At 39.9% G+C, this 20,153-nt stretch overlaps 1 protein-coding gene and 1 pseudogene across 16 annotated transcripts in view; both read left to right on the top strand.

Moving 5' to 3' along the window:
- CSNK1G1 (casein kinase 1 gamma 1) overlaps positions 1 to 20,153 on the top strand; it is a 177,668-nt gene that overhangs the window by 141,270 nt on the left and 16,245 nt on the right. For 8 of the 16 annotated variants that reach the window (XR_004677284.1, XR_004677283.1, XM_034993950.1 and 5 more), the window contains exons 10-11: positions 71 to 178; positions 11,278 to 11,388. Coding sequence is in view for 14 of the 16 variants with exons in the window: in XM_034993950.1 (XP_034849841.1) it covers positions 71 to 178; positions 11,278 to 11,388 (219 nt within the window). In the remaining 2 variants the exon portion in view is untranslated. Of the gene's footprint in view, positions 1 to 70; positions 179 to 8,179; positions 10,354 to 11,277; positions 11,389 to 20,153 lie in introns of those variants that run through there. The other 8 variants (XM_034993955.1, XM_034993963.1, XM_034993962.1 and 5 more) reach the window with 2 other exon arrangements.
- On the top strand, positions 14,537 to 16,631 carry LOC118003168 (annotated as a pseudogene).

Below are 20,153 nucleotides of genomic sequence, written 5' to 3'. Positions count from 1 at the left end.
TGATGCTCTCCTTTGTGGAGGCATTAAGTTGGACACGTTTTCCATTTGACCTTTTGTTCTATCTTTCCAGCCTACTCCAGTAGGGTCAGTTCACGTAGATTCTGGTGCATCTGCAATTACTCGAGAAAGCCACACACACAGGGACCGGCCATCACAACAGCAGCCTCTGCGAAATCAGGTACGTGCTGGGCCTTCCTTGTTGCAGACATTCTCCCTCTTTGTGGCTAATACTAAAACCGAAGTTCTTCAGTGTCCCTGCTTCAGTGTGTATACTGAAATTAAAGACAAAGGACTTGCCATTTCTCAGTGGTGTGTTGTGGCATTCCAGCATTCCTCGGGGCTATGGAATGGTGCTGAGATGTGGCCCGGCGATTTATATGAAGTATTCAGTCTAGAGAATTTGGGCTTTGTCCAAGTCTGCTGAAAGGGGAGTCTGCCACAGGCCTGAAAGACCTTCTGAACTTACAGGATGAACCCATTTTGGGTCTCATCTGCAGTCCAGTCTGGTGCTCTTGCCAGTGCTGAGGGGTTTTTTGCTGATTAAGAAGAGCGGGTAATTTGGACTTCCCAGCTGACCTAGGCAAAAACTGGCACCTCTCTTCCCGCTCTGCCCTGGTCCCCAGGTTAATTCTAGAGCTGGCCAAGATCTGAGATGGACCTATAGTGAAGACTTAGCTTTGCTCTAGGCCACACCAGAGAAGGCCATGCCATCCGTCCTTCAGTGTTCATAGTTTGAGAAACTAGTGGTCTGTATGAGAGGCTCCTCTCAGCCTAAAGGCAGAAGAGGCAAACACACAAAAATCAGCAAATTTGACAACATTTAAAGGAAGGGGTCACTGATTGGGAAGTAAATATGATGACTTTCATCTTTATATCATATACAGTTGACCTTGAACAACACAGGTTTGAACTGTGTGGGTCTACTTATATGTGGATTTTTTTCATTAAATATAGTGTAAATGTATTTTCTCTTACGATTTTCCTAGTAACATTTTCTTTTCTCTAGCTTTATTGTAAGTACAGTATATAGTACATATACAAAATACATGTTTATCGACTGTTTATGTTATTGGTGAGGCTTCTGGTCAACAGTAGGCTATCAGTAGTTAAGTTATGTGGGGAGTCCAAAGTTATATGGGGATTTTCAACTTCACGGTGGCCAATGCTCCTAACCCCAATGTTGTTCAAGGGTCAGCTGTACATTGCTAAGAGAAAACTTGAGGACCCCACTAGATCAATAAGCAAAGGATATTAAACAGATACGTACACACACATACACACAATCCCCTTATCACTTATCAAATTAGCTTGTTCTCCTCACCCCTGACCTCACTATTTAATATTCACAGATATTTTCGGGAGCCTGGGTGGCTCAGTTAGTTAAGCGACTGCCTTCAGCTCGGGTCATGATCCTGGAGTCCCTGGATCGAGTCCCGCATCGGGCTCCCTGCTCGGCAGGGAGCCTGCTTCTCCCTCTGACCCTCCCCCCCTCATGTGCTCTCTCTCTCTCATTCTCTCTCTCAAATAAATAAATAAATAAATAAATAAATAAACACAGATATTTTCATAATAAAATGCAAAAACACTTATCATCTCAGATGTACATATGAAACCATATAGGTGAAAAATAGCATATGGAAGTACATACACATATATGTACAGTGAAGTACACATAGAAATAATGGATAGACTCACCATAAGTACATGCTCTTAGCAAAATATCTGGCTTGGTAAGAAAAAAATGTATAAAGGGAGGAAATCTATGTATTAGTAGCTAAAAGACAGAGTAGATAGGCAAAAAGATGGGGTTTAGCAAATTGTGTACACTAATTGGGTCCATAGTTATATGCTTTTATCAAAGTAGTTGGCTGAGAATTATAATTTGACTGACTTCTGATTTGATAACAGAATATCATTGACTTCTGCAATTGTTCTCCCTGGACCTCCCTTGTTAAAAATGTAGCGGAGTGCACAGTTAAACTGACACTCTCCTACATTGCTGTGGACTTTGCAAATTGTTACAAATTTTCTAGAAGGTAATTGGATGAAGTTACTGTTCTCTCTGATAGGAAAATCTTACTTCTTGGAATCAATCATAATAGAATAACCCAAGATATAGATTAAGTTATGTGCATAAAATTGTTGCAATGTGATTTGAAACAAAATTTGAGAAATGATCCACCTATCTCATTATAAGGGACTGGTTATGGATCCAGCTCAAATCTTTTATTAGATAAACTGGGTTATAATAAAGTGAGCTGCAGTGCATTTATTCAGTGGCATATTATGTAGCCACTTAAAATAATATTTAGGAAAACTTGTAGCAATCTGAAAATGTTTATGGTTTGTAGAGTGAAGAAATCAGAGTACAAAATTAGAAATACATCATGATTTCCCCTGAGGGGAAGGGAAAATGAAAAAATCAGTGAGAGTAGATAATGCCAACATATTAACAGAAGTAGTGTTGAAACTGATAATATTATGGTTAATATTTTTCCAAACTATTCTCTGATGAAGTTATATTACCTTATAATGAAAAATGCATTTAAATAGAAAAGGTATGGAAAGAAAGAAAAAAATATTTTAAGTAGTCAGTGAAGTCAGCATAATCAGCCTATCTGCCCACTTGTGTTTTCAGAATATTTCAAACTAAAATAGGTATTTCCTTTAGTTTCCCTTGTCTTTTCTGCTTCAGTGAATTCTTAGTCAACGCTCCTGTTTTGAATGTATTTTAAAAGTACGGAAAAAGAGATGTTGAAAACCTAGACTGCCAAGGTGAAAAATACAGTCAGACTTGGTATCAGAGTAAAAGTACAGTAATTTTCAGTGTGCTTTTAAAAAGTGAAGGGTCACTAAGCCAGTGTGTGTAATTAGGAAATCTCATCAGCAAAGCAATAAAAAGCTTCTTTTTGAAGAATTGAATCTTGAAATTCTGACTTTTTTCCGTTTAGGGTTTTTAGTATCCCATGGCTGCTAAGGGATTGAAAGTCCCCACATTAATGCAAATTTTATACCTCCCTCCCAGCAGGATTCTGAATCCTTGCTGGGTAGAATTCTTTCTGCACTGTGCCCTGTGGGCAAATGTATTTGTGGTGTCTCTTTTACCTTTACATTGTGTCTTAGTCTGTGGTCTCATTGCTTTTGTTCCATCTTTAGGGTTGTGTTCTTATGTTTTGGGTTTTTTTTTATTTTTTAAGAAAAATTGCAGTCCGGCACCTGGGTGGCTCAGTCGGTTAAGCGTCTGCCTTCAGCTCAGGTCATGATCCCAGGGTCCTGGGATCGAGTCCCACTTCAGGCTTCTTGCTCAGTGGGGAGCCTGCTTCTCCCTCTCCTCCCTGCTCGTACTCTCTCTCACTATCTCTCTCTCAAATAAAAAATAAAAATCTTTTAAAAAAGAAAAATTGCAGTCAGATAGGTTCCTTACATGACTCTAGGAATTGAAAGCGGTATTATGTTCTTTTTCAGACTGATTCTTTTCAATTTTGAAATCAGCAAAAGAAGAAAGTAAAGTCTCCTTGAGAGATATTGACAAGTATTAACCTCACTTTAGGGGCAGCTAAATTTTTCCCAACAACTTTGACTAATTAAGTCTAGCTGAGGACCTGCTCTGTGAAAGTATGTCCTAGGGCTACCAAGATAAGTGGGAAGCCTTGTCCTCAAAGAACTGACAAGCAGATACGCCAGATAGCCAGATAACTATAACCCAAGGCAGAACAGAGAAGCATCCCAAGTTTCAAATTACCATCATCAGAGATTGGAAGGAGACATTTCATCTAGTCTGAGCATGACAGAGATTCATGAAAGAAGCTGCATTTGAAGTACTCTTGGAAGAGTAACGTGGGAATGAAAGAGGTATACCAAGCCGAAAGGAATATGAGCAACAAGTTACCTGTTCATTTTGCTAAAATATATGGTGCGAATGAAGGAGACAAGGCTAGGAAAATATCTTGGAGCCATTTGATGGAAGTTCCTGGAATGCTGGGGTGGAGAGCTGATGTTTAATTTCAGTAGGGAATAGGTACTAAAGGTCAAAACTTTGCTTTAGAGATCTTTTGGCATAGAAGGTGATAATAGCCTGGCACCCAGCATGGAGACAATAAAAACACAATGCATCCCCTTCAGAGGTTTATAAAGGGGGCCTATAGATGGGCGGTAGTTGTGAAAGTGAAATAGAACTGAGAAATGGTATGAGGGTCTGATCTACCAGACTTGGCGGCCCACATGCATGTCCAGGTTGAAGGAGAAGGATGAGTCAGAGCTGTTGCTGAGATTTTGAAGCCCCAGTAATTTGGAGGCAGGTGGTACGATTCCTAGAAATGGGAAAGTTGGGGGAGAAACTTACTTGGAGTTTGAATTAAGGCATCTTGAGTTTCAAGTATCTTGGAGTGTATTCTAGCTGAAGATGGCTAGCAGGCAGAGGAGGGCTCTCAAAAACAAACAAACAAAACACTAGTGACATATTTGGAAGTCAGAGCATGGAGATGACATTGATGATAGTGCCATCAGAACCTCCTTATTCTGGGTAAATCTGCTCTTCGGTTGAGGGAGAGGAGTGATCCTGGGGATTAACAGGCTCTGTTCAGTCCCATACTCAGAGTAGGCAGAGAAAGAAGAGGAGCTCAGAACTTGGTTTTATCTTAACCCAAGGCTTTGGCCATAGGACATTTAACCTTTTGGGGAGCCTCAGCTTTTTCAGATGTAAGCATGTAAGGGTAGAGATTTTTAGTGTTTTGTTCACTGCTATCTCCCTAACACCTAAAACAATGTCTGGAATAATAGACACTTGATAAATAATTGTTTGAATGAATGAATCTGTCCAATGAGGAGTGTAGATGAAGTCAGGTGTTCATTTAAAATAGAGATTTTTATTTAATCCTCCATGAAAAATAAATTGTAAGCTTTTCTTCCTACTTGTTTTCTATTTCCACAAAAAGCCATTCTGCCTCCTCTGGCAGCCAGAGTAGGGCTACCTTGTCTATTGAAGGGGAAGGGTGTTCAAAAAAATACAGAAGGCTCTTGCTGGAGAGTAAGCTCAGGCAATTGTATTAGTTCTCCTCCATTACAATGAGAATTTTCAGGGAAAATTTGCTTAGCTATTCTAAATTGTAGGTATTATATCGAATTGAGTACTGTTTGGTTCCTCGATGCAGTAATAGATCCCAAATATGGTTCCCAAAGAACTGCATTTAAATTCACCTATATCAGGTCTTTTACACCTATGTTAGTATTAGTTGCTTAAGAACAATTTTTTTAACATAATTATCACCCAGCTAGAGAGCTATAATTAAATCATGAGTTTGAATAGAATAAATACTGATAAAGCTAGATCTTTTCAAAAGTTCCCAATGGGTTTGTCTTTTCTGTCATTTTCCCCTTGGTATTTGTCGTTTCCCAGATCCAAAAACGGTACATCTTGCCATGGCTGTGGTTCCTCTCTAAAGAATTCTGCATTACCATCCAAGAGGAAGGGGATGAAAAATAGTTCTGCCTCTTTCTACCTGGCAAAGCTTCCCTTTGCATTCTCTGATCAAGTGCGATCAGGAAGTAAGTCTTGCCATTATCCAGAGATCTAATATTGGAGTGCAGTATATTGACTGTTGAAGGTTTTATTCAGTGTGTTTGCTCAACATGCTAAATATAGAATATTGCACTGACTAGGATGTGCACGCAGCAGTATGCTTCTTGTTCTTTCTAAATCTAAGCCTGTGACAGACCTTACTCAGGTAAATGCTATACACATGCTCCTGTGGTTCAGCAATTTTGATAGTTATGTAGATTTTCTGTCGGCATATGAAGGAAGGGGTACTTACCTAGAAGGTTAGGGAGAACAGATCTGTTTTGAGGTTGGAAAGAGTCACACTGGCCATCTAGAACTACTAAACTCTACCAGACATGGCATCCTACTATGATAATATTGAATAGTACTTACTCATTTTTGTGTGTTTAAGGGAAAGAACTTTTTTTTTTGTCATTTTCTACGAGGTGAACTGTTTACTTATAAATTCTCAAGTTTGACTAGGCAGGAAAATATGAATCAAATGTCAAAAAAGTTGATCCCTCATCCTTCTAGAAGAACCATATTTAAACTAATTCAATACCTTATAAAGACACAAGAAATGAACAATAAAACTTAAAAGGGTCAAATCATGTTGAGTTCTGAAGATGTGCCCCCAGTAAAAGAGTGGTTTAGGGACACCTGGCTGGCTCAGTCAGTAGAGCACACAACTCTTGATCTTAGGGGTTTGAGTTCGAGTCCTATGTTGGATTTAGAGATTACTTAAAAATAAAGTCTTAAAAAAAAAAAGAGTGATTCAGATTTGTTTGTATCTAGACTCCAAGAGATTAGATTTAAGGAATGTATAGCCTTAGAAAAGTATGTGTGAATTAGTGCTGCCATGCTTACTGAAAGAAGCTTGTTATAAGCATAGCTTTTCCAAAGGGCAGATTAAGCCAGATTGCTAAAATGGTCAGAGATCTTCCTAAAATGAATATCTTCATCTATTCTTTTGAAAGTCCAGTAGCTTTAGAAAAAAACAAAAGCTGATTAATTCTCCATTCCCTTCTTTTGACAGAGTATGCTTCGTTTTCAGCAAGGTTCACAGTTTGCTAGTTGAAGGGGCAGATGAGTGTGCTCAGAGAGAATTTGCCTCCCTCTGACCTGTATGTAATTTACTAACTTGCTACCTGCCATCTAGCAGGAATTCAGGTGTAGAGATTCCATACTCTCCCTGTCACCCTCCAGGGTAGAGCTGTCTGCAGAATGGGGCTGTCCCTCTTCATTTCTGGGACCTTTACCCCAAGAGGGACATTGAAACAAGGAAGTGTAAAACTGAAATACAGTCCTTTTCTTACCTTTTCCCATTTTGTCATCTAGTTGCTGCCACTCACCTCTGCTCTAATTCTCTATTCTGTATTAAAAGTTTTCTTTGTACAGTCTTCAATATTTGTATTTCAGCAGACATCCTGTGTTCTGAGGCACTTCCTTTGTAGGAAGGAGATTCTGGAGAAATCCTACCTAATAAGTCATCCTTTTCTGGGGGGTGGGGGGAGGTGTCTTATACCCTTTCAAATAAGAATAGGGCAGGGTCTGAGTAGAGAGTTTCAGGCCTCTAGAATGGTTGCTGTGATTTTTCTCAGTGCTTCACAGAATTGATATTACTAGCTCTGTGGGCCTGTGTAGTATTGAACTTGGGAATAATCCCTTCTAGGTTGTTATCAGCGAATCTCAAACATCCCTGATATTTGATACCAAGTTTGTAGACTACAGGAAGGCGTTGTTTGCACGCATGACAGGTTGCATGGAATAATCCCTGTCTGGCATAGGAAATTGGTTCTATTTCATGAGCTTAACAGAAGGAAGTTTTTAATTTTGTTAAAGTGTACACTTCAGCAACCTTGCCAGCTTTTAAAAATTTCGTATCTAAGGTCTAATAAACTCCAAAAAAAATTCTTGAGATGCTTCCTGCCCCCTTCTTTCTTCCTCCATCTTACCCCTGCTACCTTAAAAAAAATTTTTTTTAATCTTGGAAGTGTGGTAAGACAGAACGTAACCTAGTGTATTCATTACTAACTTTTTGGTACTATTCGGTCTCTATTCTTGTTAATTATAGTTGAAGACTATCATTATATAATGAGGCCTAGAAGACTGACATGGGAGCCAAAATGTTCTGTATAGGTGGCACCATGTAAATGACTTTGGGAGGCATAAAGTGAAATGGAGAAAGTTCCTTATAAATGTAATCAGTTAATTTTTTGAAGTAATTATATAACATTATATAAAGAATAGGATTCAGTGATTTATTTGCTACAGGAGGAGAAAAATGTTTGCCTGCCTTTTGCTTGAGAACAGGAGCTTTATCTCCAATAAGAATTGGAAATAATGTCCAAGCCATAGATGGGGGTGGTACCTGAGGTGTTTCTAGACTGTATTTTCCTGCCCTCTTGTTAGTGTCCTTCTCCCCACTGTCTGTCCACTAATCCTGGCCAGGTGACTGCTGGGAGACATTCATTTCCTCTGCCCTTAACACAGGTGGTAGTTTTGACTTTTTACACCAGGCTCCTCTAAGTTTCCCCTTAAGTAACTTTTATTGGCTTTGTCTTTGATTTATGCTATGCTGGGTAGCTGCTTTCTTATTTCCACATTCACCTACTGGATAGTAAACCAAGCGTTTCCACACAGGTAATGCAATCACAGCAGAAGATTTTAAAGCGTTCCCCCAAGGAATTCCCACTGCTTGAGATTCCTGCTCCTGCCTTTGGGGATTTTCACACTCCATGTGGACCTTTACCTTTCAAGTAATGCAGAGAGATTGACCTTGCTGAGTAACTCTTCTGTCCTCGGAAGCTCCTGATTGCCTGTTAGATAGACATGTGTGCATGAGTGGTCTTTGAGAGTGAAGAGTTTACGTGCCAATCTCCTCTACTTCTTTGCTTAGTATGACTATATCCTGTGCTGATTATGCCCAATCATAACTCTGTGTACACAGCATTGCCTAGAATACCTTTCAGGTACACTAGCAGCATACTGTAGTTGTGACATTCCTCGGTTTCATCTAGTTCCTGGGCACTCCCTTGCTTTCTAAAACTGGCAAATGACCCTCTCTACCATATCAACTTCTATATACCAGTCCTCCCTCTTAAATTCTAGGAGAGAATAGCCTAAGAGTTTAGTATTATGACGAAGAGTAATTCCCAGTGTGATAAACCACCAACCCCAGGTTCACATCTGTCCCTTGGTTTTGTTGCTTTCAGTGGATATAGAAGGCATTGGAGGGCAATAATATGGTGTGGTGTGTTCTTCATTCCCCACTGTGGAAGCATTTATGAAGCAGTCTGGAATTGTTAACACTGTTTTTCTCTTTTTAAAAGATAAATAACACACTGCTTTGATGATGGAAATGGAGTGTGACTTTTAGGCCTTTGGAAAATGTCTTGCTATTTTTGAAATCTACACAAAAATGTTAATTCCTCCAACTAATTATGTATTTAACTAGAACAAATATCAATAGGTACACAGTCCTGTGAATCAGACAGTGGTGTCAAACCAGACTTCTGGTATGTATTTCAGTAAAAATGGAAATAATAGTTGATCAGCTGTCCAGATTTTGTTAAGCTTAAAAGCATGAGTATTTTATGTACATTTCTTTCCATTTTCAGCTTTATCTGCCTTAAAAACAAGTGCAAAACAGCATTCATGCAAGAAGTAATCACACTGAACATGTGTCCTAGAACTCAAAACAACCCCAAATGGCTTAAAATGTCTGGACATTGTTTAAACATTTAAAATTTTTGAAAACTAACAGTTCTTCATAGTTGTTTAGGAGCTTAAATATCCTACTTAAATATTACAAAAAGTAAAGTCCTAGAGGAACAGAAGAAGCAATCACTAATGGATAATAGTTATGGGTATTACTTATAATATTAGAACAGATTTATTCTCATGGCGCCTGGCTAGCTCAGTCAGTAGAACATGCAACTCTTGGTCCTGGGGTTGTGAGTTTGAGGCCCATGTTGGGTGTAGAGATTACTTAGAAAAATAAACAATAAACCAGATTTATTATCAAATCTCTAGTGGTAAAAAGATAGGAGATTAAGTGCTCTGAGAAAATGGATACTGTCAAAAATTTATAAAAGTTATGATTACATTATAAACCACAGCCTTATTTTGGAAAATGAAACATCTGAACTTCTGTTGGCAGAAATAGTCAGAGGGGTGGGTTTTTGGGTAGCTTTGATTCTCAAATGTGACTAACGGTATAGAACCAAACCCCTCTTTTGTTAGAGAATATAGCAAATAAGTTAATACAGTTGCCTCCTTACAGAATATGCTCATTCCCTGAAGAATATCAGAAAACATGGCCAGGATCCTTTACACTGCTGTTACCCATGTGGCTTCATATTCCATTAATAAAGGTGAAGCTGTAGCTGATATATGAGGCTCAGGTTTTGTTTTGTTTTGTTTTGTGTTAATGGAAAAAGCCTTTTTGGTGACTTACAGATGAGCTTTACAGCTCTTGTCCATGAGATACAGAAGAGGGAGAGTGAATATGAGCCTCAGACCACTACTTCTTTCCTTTTCCTTTTCTTTTTTATAAAATACAACATTGATAGCTGTGAACATCTCTAAGATTTATTGCATCCTTGCTGGTTTTCATGCAGAGCAGCAATATCACATCCCAACCCCTGCTGTTGTTTATATCAACAGCAATTAAAATTTGATTTACTAATCCCTCATTGCTGCCTCTCCAACTCCTCATTTTTCATTTTGTAGAGCCTTAGGACTGTTACAGCTGAGCACCATGATGTTAACACCTCCTCAGCCATCTGGTACAGGGGAAGAGGCACCTAAACAGATTCTTCAGAACAAAAATCACAAATGAGCAAGATCAGAATAGTATGAGATCTAAAAAACAGGTAAAGAAGGAATGAAGAGAGCCTGAATGACAGCAGAACTGAAAGCAGAACACAAAAAGGTTTTGGATTGGAAGCCCTCCTTTTGCTGGGGAAAGATCTGCCTTTTGCTTTCTAGAAGAAAGCAATTCATAGTAGTCATATCTAAAACTATTTCTAATTCCAGACTAGAGGCCATTAGTTAGAGGAATCAGGAAAACACTGTAGCCTTACCACCCCCCCCAACTTTTCATATTTCTTGACCCGTGAACCTGTTTTGAAGATATACTTTTTTCTTCTCATAGATAAGAAAGTATATTCTAGCCAACACCACTGCTCATTTTATCGTAGTTGAAAGTCTTGTAGAGGTTTATGTTTAGAGTGGTGGGCTCCCTATTTAAGGAAAAGCCATATTATCTTGATTCCTAATGCTAGGAATTTTCTGTATTGGCTACTGTCTATTTAGGTAGATCTTTAATCAGTGAAATGATTTGTAAGTGTGATTGTTCCTTTGTCCAACAATATTAACATTCTGAATTTGGTCTGCTTAGTAGCTACTGAATTTTACTAATATGGAAGCTCAAATTGATTCTAGCTTTTGGTGATCTTCTCCCCCCCCCCCCCCCCCCCCCAGCCCTTTTGGTGATTATTGTTTTTCTCTGTCTGGGTGAGGATGGTGTGCTGTAGACTGTCACGTATTGGCTCATTAGGCTGAAATGAATGTAGCCACGCTAACTTTTTCTCAGTGCTTTGCAGCGGTTGTTAGTTTAAAATCCAAAATGAAAACAAAACCCTCGGGGACACTAATGTACTTGATTTTGTTATTGCTTGCTGTTGCTTCACCTTTCCTTCCATATCTTGCTCTCATGCTTCCTAATGCCTGAGCAGACTGCATCGTCAGATCGCCGAGGAGAGTGGGAAATCCAGCCCAGCCGGCAGACCAATACCTCGTACCTGACGTCTCACTTGGCTGCAGACCGCCATGGGGGATCAGTGCAGGTACTTACTGCCTTTATTGCCCTTTCCTGGCCTTCTCAGCTTGGCTGGTGGAATGTTGACTTGCTTCTGAAACTTTGGTTCCTTTAGAAAGGAAACTTCCTGCAAGGTTGAGCTGCTTCTATAGTTAACTGAATATCTATGCGCTGATTTTCTGCCTAAGTGGACTTGTAAGAATCACTTGTTGATATGATTGTTGGTTGTTGTCATTGACTAAGAAACATCTATATGATTTCTGATACTGATTTCTGGTTAAACTAATCCTATTACCTTGACCTACTCATGATAAATCATAAAAATAATGTCAAGGTAGAAGTATGTTAGTGTCAAGTATGTGAATTTTAAAGACTTGAAATGTGTAAAATAAGTAGTTTTCGGATAAAGGACTGCATATGTAGCTCATTCCATGGTGGTATGTGCCTTAGCACATAAGGTGAGAGTGTTAATTGGTCCAAGTCAGCTGTTTCTGAGTGAGTACCCAAGAAGTTGGGCTGTTTCTTTTTTCCTTCTGGAATACATGTGGTCTTAGAAAATTATTTCTGATGTCATTTGGACTGTTTTGAAGCTCTGTTGTCTCTGGTACTTAAGAACATCTGTGTCTCTTTACTTTTCTTACATGGCACTGTTTTAGTCTTTTTTTTTTTTTTAAGATTTTTAATTTATTTATTTGACAGACAGTGAGAGAGGGAACACAAGCAGAGGGAGTGGGAGAGGGAGAAGCAGACTTTCCGCTGAGCAGGGAGCCCAGTGCGGGGCTCGATCCCAGGACCCTGGGATCATGACCTGAGCCGAAGGCAAATGCTTAACGACTGAGCCCGCCAGGCGCCCCTGTTTTAATAATCTTAATCCAAATATGTCTCTCAGACTGTTAAGTGACACCACCAGTTGGGGCACACAAGTAAACCCAGAGCCACCAAATCATATAAAGGGATAGACAAACCTTTTGCATGTAAAATGCATCTTGTTAGGCTTGATTGTCTAGAATATGTTTTTTACATGGAGTGATTCACTGAAGATTGTGTTATTCACAGGAAGTCAGGAGACAGCTGTGGTTCTGTTAAAAAAAAAAAACTTCACAGAAACATCTAGGTAAAAATGATGGATTGAACACACAGATCTGCTTTCACCTCCTCCTGAAACAGCACTAAAAGAATGATAAAGGGATTTTTTTGAAAGGCATGAATCCATACAAGGATGGAGAAAACAGCAGAGGCATAGCAACAAAATGTTAGATGCTGGGCAACTATTCAATGACTTAGGAGTCCCAAGAAAACTGAATCTTGAGCCAATAGAACCTATTTTCACTGGGTAATCCCCTAAAGACTCAGAAGTTGGCCTTCGATAAGGGGAAGTGTGGAGGCCGTGTGCTAAAATAAAGAAGAATGGTTAAAAGTCTGTTTTCTAAGAAGCCAGAGATCCCTAGATGCTCTCCCCCTCCCCTGCAAAAACCAAAGATTTATTCTTCGGTAAGGGCAAAATAAAGGGTCTATAAATTGGGGGATGTGAGTCACATTTGGGGGTGGGAAGCTATATTGAAGAAAAGGGACAGTAAATGAATGTGTGATCCATACTTAAAAGTCCCACCCCTCTACTCCTTGCAGTCTCCCACTTTTATTTTTTTTTCAGTTTTACTTTTTTATAGAGAGAGAATGGGGATGGGTGGGGAAGTGGAGAGAGAGGAAGAGGGAGAGAGAGAATCTCAAGCAGACTCCCTGCTGAGGACGGAGCCCAATGGTGGGCTCAATCTCACGACCCTGATACCATGACCTGAGCCGAAACCAAGAGTCAGACGCTGAACTGACTGAGCCACCCGGGTGCCCCGAGAGAGAGACTCTTAAGCAAGCTCCATGCCCAGTGCAGAGCCTGACACGGGGCTTGATCTTATGACCCTGGGATCATAACTTGAGCCAGGGGCCCCAGGATGCTATTTTAAAAAGGAACATTTTAAGAGCAAACCAAGAAAAAAAAAGAGAGAGAGCTCTTGGAAATTAAAAACATAAGAAAAATTAAAACTCAAGTGTTCGGAAAGTCTCCCAGAAAGTAGAACAAAGAGAGAGATTAAAATGATAGAAAACATTTTTCTTTCTTTCTTTTTTTTAAGATTTTATTTATTTATTTGACAGAGAGAGACACAGCGAGAGAGGGAACACAAGCAGGAGGAGTGGGAGAGGAAGAAGCAGGCTTCCTGCTGAGCAGGGAGCCCGATGTGGGGCTCGATCCCAGGACCCTGGGATCATGACCCGAGCCAAAGGCAGACGCTTAACGACTGAGCCACCCAGGTGCCCCAGAAAACATTTTTCAAAAAATAAAAAATAGAACTACCATGTGACCCAGTAAACCCACTTCTGGATATTATCCAAAGAAAATGAAAACACTAATTCAAAAAGATATATGCACCCCTCTGTTTATTGAAGTATTACTTACAGTAGCCAAGATAGGGAAGCAACCTAAGTGTCCATTGATAGATGAAAGGATAAGAAGATGTAGTGTATATGTGCATGCACACATGCAATATTACTTGGCCATAAAAATGAAGTGTTGCCATTTTTTTTTTTTTAAAGATTTTATTTATTTATTTGCGAGAGAGAGAATGAGAGACAGAGAGCATGAAGAGGGAAGAGGGCAGAGGGAGAAGCAGACCCCCTGCTGAGCAGGGAGCCCGATGCGGGACTCGATCCCAGGACTCCAGGATCATGACCTGAGCCGAAGGCAGTCGCTTAACCAACTGAGCCACCCAGGCGCCCCAAGTGTTGCCATTTTTGACAACATGGGTAGACTAGAGACTTTTGTGCTAAGTGCAATAAGTCACATTGAGAAAGAAAAATACCATATGATTCCACTTATCTATGGAATCAAAAAAACAAACAAACAAGAAACTGACTTATGAATAGGAGAACAAATTGGTAGTTGCCAGAGGGGAGGCAAAAGAGGTGAAGAGGATTAAGGACAAACTTCCCGTCGGAAAATAAATAAGTTGGGGCACCTGGGTAGCTCAGTTGGTTAAGTGTCTGACTCTTGATTTGGGCTCAGGTCATGATCTCAGGGTCATGGAATCAAGCCCCACATCGAGCTCTGTGCTGGACGTGGAGGCTGCTTAAGATGCTCTCTCTCCCTCTCCCTCTACCCCCCAGCCCCCGCTCACTTTCTCTCTCTCTCAAAAAGAAAAGAAACAAGTCACAGGGATGAAAAGTACAGCACAGGGAATATAGTCAATGATGTAATAACTTCGGGGGCACTTGGCTGGTTCAGTGGGTAGAGCATGCCACTCTTGATATCAGGGCCACGTTGGACATAGAGATTACTTTAAAAAAATTTTTTTAATGTAATAACTTTGGTGACAGACGGTAACTACACTCGTGAGCATTTTATAATGTATATCATTGTTAAATCATGTTGTACAGCTGAAACTAATATATGTCAACTGTACTTCAATTAAACATTTTAAAAGGTAAGGTTTAAAAAATGAAATAGTAGGAAACAAAAAGATAATTAACTCTAAGGAGAATAAGAAATTATACAGGGAAGGAAAGGACCATAGTATATACTCCATGGCACTGTAAATAGTTAATGTAAAACTAAGAATTATCTTGTCAGAATTACAGTATAAACTATAATGGAAGACTAGAAGGATGGAAAAGGTGAATATAATGCCTAAAAATGAAGAATCAAGATGCATGTTATTTAGAGATAATGGAGGTAAAAAACAAAGGAATCAGTTTTGAAGGAGAGGAAATAGTGGAGTGGGGGAATGAGACTGCTATTTTTCCTAATGATCCTTGTAGAAATAATTTTTTTAAAGACTTTATTCATTTATTTGAGAGAGAAAGATTGTGCGCACTAGTGGGGGGGTTGGTCCAGGCAGAGGGTGAGGCAGACTCCCCGCTGAGCAGGGAGCCTGACAAGAGGCTCGATCCCAGGAGCCCGAGATCATGACCTGAGCCAAAGGCAGAGGCTTAACCGACTGAGCCACTCAGGCTCCCCCAATCCTTGTAGAAATAATTTATATACATATACATACATGTTAGTTTTCATCTATCACATTCACAGAAATTTGTAAGTTTAATAGCCTATCCATCTACTATTGTTGAAATCTGAGTTACAACTATCTTAGGGGATTATTTGGCACTATCTTTTAAAATCTTAAAATATTGAATTCAGTGAATCCAGTTTCAGATAAATATTCCTCAGAAATGCACAGATACTGAAGATACATGTTCTAGAACAATGCTGTCAAAGGAGATGAGTCATATTTGTGATTTTAAATTTAATCACAATAAAAAGGTAAAAATAAGCCTCAGTCCAGCATGGTGATGCACAACAAAGCGGCACCGCAGCAGATCCCGGACACCCGTCGGGAGCTGGCGGAGCTCATGAAGCAGAAGCACGAGCTGGTGGAAACAGTGGCAAACTTGGAGAGACAGATCTATGCTTTTGAAGGAAGCTACCCGGAAGACACTTAGATGTATGGCAATATTATTCGTGGCTGGGATCGGTATCTGACCAACCAGAAAAACTCCAATAGCAAAAAAAATCGAAGGAACCGGAAGTTTAAGGAAGCTGAGCGGCTCTTCGGTAAATCCTCAGTTACTTCAGCAGCTGCAGTAAGTGCATTGGCAGGAGTTCGGGATCAGCTCATTGAAAAGAGGGAGCCAGGAAATGGGACGGAAAGTGATACTTCTCCAGACTTCCACAATCAGGAGAATGAGCCCAGCCAGGAGGACCCTGAGGACCTGGACGGATCTGTGCAGGGAGTGAAGCCTCAGAAGACTGCTGCTTCTACTTCCTTAGGGGGTCATCACGGCAGCCATAAAAAACGAAAGAATAAAAACCGACACAAGATTGATCTGAAGTTAAAAAACCACGAGCTGACTATTAGAAGACTCATTAGTGCAGAAGCTTCCAGGCTATAGAGCCCTGTTTCCCTCCTCCAACCTCACAAAGATACATATCGCTCACCTGAGCGTGCGGTCATCCACCTCTGCTTTCCCAGACCCAGTGCCTGTGACTCTGAATAGTTTGTTCTGAAACGTGGTGACAAGTCATTTCCGTAAGACCACATTGGATCATTTACTGTGTGTCATTTTTAGTAACAGAACTGCAAGAAGACCAAGACATGGTTATAACTCCAGCAAGTTGCTAACTGTGCATTTCTCCCTTCTTGGAATGAATGTGTCCCCCCAAACTGGCTGGCACAAGCTTCATCTCTGATACCCATTGAGAAATGTTCTCTGGTTTTGTTTTATGCTGAAGGGGAGGCTGTAAATATTGGGCATTTTCCTAATTTGTTTGTGTTTTATTTTTCTATTGTTTTTACTATCTTCTTTGGGGACTTTTGGGGTTTTTTTGGTTTTTTTTAAAGATTTTATTTATTTATCTGACAGAGAGAGACACAGCGAGAGAGGGAACACAAGCAGGGGGAGTGGGAGAGGGAGAAAGAAGCAGGCTTCCCGCCGAGCAGGGGGCCCAATGTGGGGCTTGATCCCAGGACCCTGGGATCATGACCTGAGCCGAAGGCAGACGCTTAATGACTGAGCCACCCAGGCGCCCTGTATTTTACTCTTAAAGAACATCTCAGTTTGGACTAGCTACATTTTTAGTGCTCAGCAGCCACATGTGGCTTGTAGCTACTGTTATGGATGCTGCAGTTCTAGAACGTTTGTTGCCACTTGTTTCTAATACCAGAAAATCTGATGCAACTAACTTTTTATCAGTTGACCATTAACTAAAAAATAAAATAAAATTCGGCATTAATGAAACAAACATAATACTTCCGTACAATGGCTAGAGATCTCTGGGCCTTATGGGAAATGTCTAAGATGTGTTGTGGAAAAAGCAAGTTGTAAAACAATATATGAAATTTGGCCCCGTTTTTATTTTCACACATATATGCAAAAAATATATATAAGAGGGATAACATACACATATGTTAGTATATGCAGAAGAAAAAAAGAAACAATGTAGAGTAGGGGAGGGCAAACACAACCAGTGGGACAAATCCCACCTTCTGCCTGTTTTTATAAATTAAGTTTTATTAGAACATAAGCACACTCATTTGTTTATATATTGTATATGTCTGCTTTCATGCTCCAGTGGCAGAGCTGAGTAGTTTCCACACAGACTGTATAGTCCACAAAGCCTAAAATATTTACTGCTTGTCTTTTTATGTAAATACTTTGCATAACCTTGTTCTCAAGGAAGATACACTGAATTTCCCACTAGCCACATCCATGTGATGATGTCACTGGAAACTTGCACTTTTTAGGTAGTCTTTTTTAATATTCTAGGGGTTTTTTTGTTTTTGTTTTTTTACAATAAACATGCTTACTTTTTAATTAGGGGAAAATGCAAAGATTAAATAATTTTAAAAGGAAAATACCTCATAATCAGGCATAACTGGACAGTTTAATAGATTTGTGTTCCTAGAACACAGAGGTGCTCATTTGGACAGTGCTTCCTATCGTCCATTGTGAGGGGTTGTCTTTAAAATTAGAATTGATTAGAGTCTCTGGCAGCACTTCTGGAAAATGCAATCTCCCTCTACTCCCTATAAACTTAGTTCTGCCAGCTTCCTTGACAGTGGATAGGGGACAGGCAAGTGTACCATTTCCCTAATATTACATTAAGCTCTGGTGCTCCTCAGTACATCTGCCTCTTTCATTGTACCCCCAGTGTGTTTATACTCATAAAGGCTATGCTTTTTGCAAACCAAATCAGCCGTACTTTTCTAACACAACAGATGCCCACATATTTTCAAGTTGTCTCACTTCCCAAAGGTAATGTGATCAAACCATACTTACCTGCAGACACCACAACCCTGGAAGGGAATGCAGAGCACCAAGATGAGAAGAGTTTGCTCTGGTAAGGCACATGGACACTCCCATTTTAACCTGTTTAATAGGCAGACCCCCTGCCCCCATGGTTCCCATCCTGCCACTGTTTCCATAGATCTTCCACATATGGAAGATCTAAATTCAAGAAGGCAGTATATTTTTCTCTTTCAAAAAGATGACTCCAAAGTTGTTTAAATTAAAATATATAGGAAGTATCTAGAAAGCTCCAGGACCAAGCAAAGGCATGAGACTTAAGAATGACATTTAACTTTTTTTTTTTTTAAAGACTTTATTTATTTATTTGAGAGAGAGAGAATGAGATAGAGAGAGCATGAGAGTGGGGAGGGTCAGGGGGAGAAGCAGACTCCCTGCTGAGCAGGGAGCCCGATGTGGGACTCGATCCCAGGACTCCAGGATCATGACCTGAGCCGAAGGCAGTCGCTTAACCAACTGAGCCACCCAGGCGCCCTGACATTTAACTTTTAACTAATATTTACTTTGCTCAAATCTTTATAATTTTTTTTTTAAAGATTTTATTTATTTATTTGAGAGAGAGAGCACATGAGAAGGGTTAGGGTCAGAGGGAGAAGCAGACTCCCTGCTGAGCAGGGAGCCCAATGTGGGACTCGATCCAGGGACTCCAGGATCATGACCTGAGCCGAAGGCAGTCGCTTAACCAACTGAGCCACCCAGGCGCCCCAAATCTTTATAATTTTTAATTACAATTCTTGTTGAGGTCAGTAGTATTCCCATTTTATAGATAGGAAAGCTAAAGTATGGAACTACCACATATGTTAGTTGTGAGAAGTAGGATTGAAATGTTGATTATCAGCTGAAGTATTGCTTCCTTTGGTACATAACTCTCGTTCTTCTTCATGGTCATGTTTTGAAAAATGAGGTTTAGTAACTCAGATTTTTTACTTAAAATATTAAACTACTTATTAAAAGAGATGTTACCAATATTAAGGACTAAAGTTCAAAATAGCACTTCACCTTAATCTCTTTCAGTTTAGTCCTTTTAAGATGTGTATATTTTTAAAATATTTTATTTATTTATTTGACAGAGACAGCGAGAGAGGGAACACAAGCAGGGGGAGTGGGAGAGGGAGAAGCAGGCCTCCCGCGGAGCAGGGAGCCCGATGTGGGGCTCAATCCCAGGACCCCGAGATCATGACCTGAGCCGAAGGCCACCCAGGCGCCCCAGTCCTTTAAGATATTAATTACTTTGGTCTTATGTGATCTGGCCAGAGGAATGTCAGATTAACTTTAATAGTGATTCCAACAAAATAACTTTCATCATTCCAGGGACACAAATAAGCTTATTTTTTAATGAAATTATACTAAAAATTCAGTACAAAGGGTATAAAAATGATACTGCTTAAAATACTAATAATTCATTACATTCATAAGGGTGTTTTGTTTTTCTGTTGTTTTTTATGGATGGTGTTTTGTTGTTTTTTTTTTTTACAATTTTCTTCAACATCCTTGTGTTTAACTGCCATAGTATTTATGAGGTAGACAGGACCAGGGTTGTGGGCCTGGTCTTACAGAACTAGAAACCAGGGCTCACAGAGGACGTTGGTGTGGAGCGAGGCCTGGAGTCCAGCTCTCTGGTCACCTACAGGAGCGTTTACTCCACTACACGTCTAGGCAGCAGTTCAGTGGTTTGACAGACTGTCCCTCCAGCCTCCAAAGTGGATGCTCTAAAGACCTAGATTAGTAGGGTATTTTAGGTATAGTTAGGTTACAAGTTAGACACCTGGTGATTAGGTTCCCATTTGTGCCTGATTCATTTGAGACCAGGTACTCATTGATACAGACAAGATGTCCAGTCTGTAAAATGGAAATAACCTCTTCTTCCTTAGATTGCCCATGGACACTGCTTATGGGCCAAGTGGCAATTCGTAGCAAAGAGAAATTAGAGAGCCTACAACATGT

This window comes from Mirounga leonina, unplaced genomic scaffold (genome assembly GCF_011800145.1).
Source record: "Mirounga leonina isolate KUSES-001 unplaced genomic scaffold, KU_Mleo_1.0 Mir_91, whole genome shotgun sequence".
Lineage (NCBI taxonomy): Eukaryota > Metazoa > Chordata > Mammalia > Carnivora > Phocidae > Mirounga > Mirounga leonina.
The sequence above is the reverse complement of the archived record's forward strand: the minus strand, read 5'-3'. Positions and strand labels throughout refer to the sequence as shown.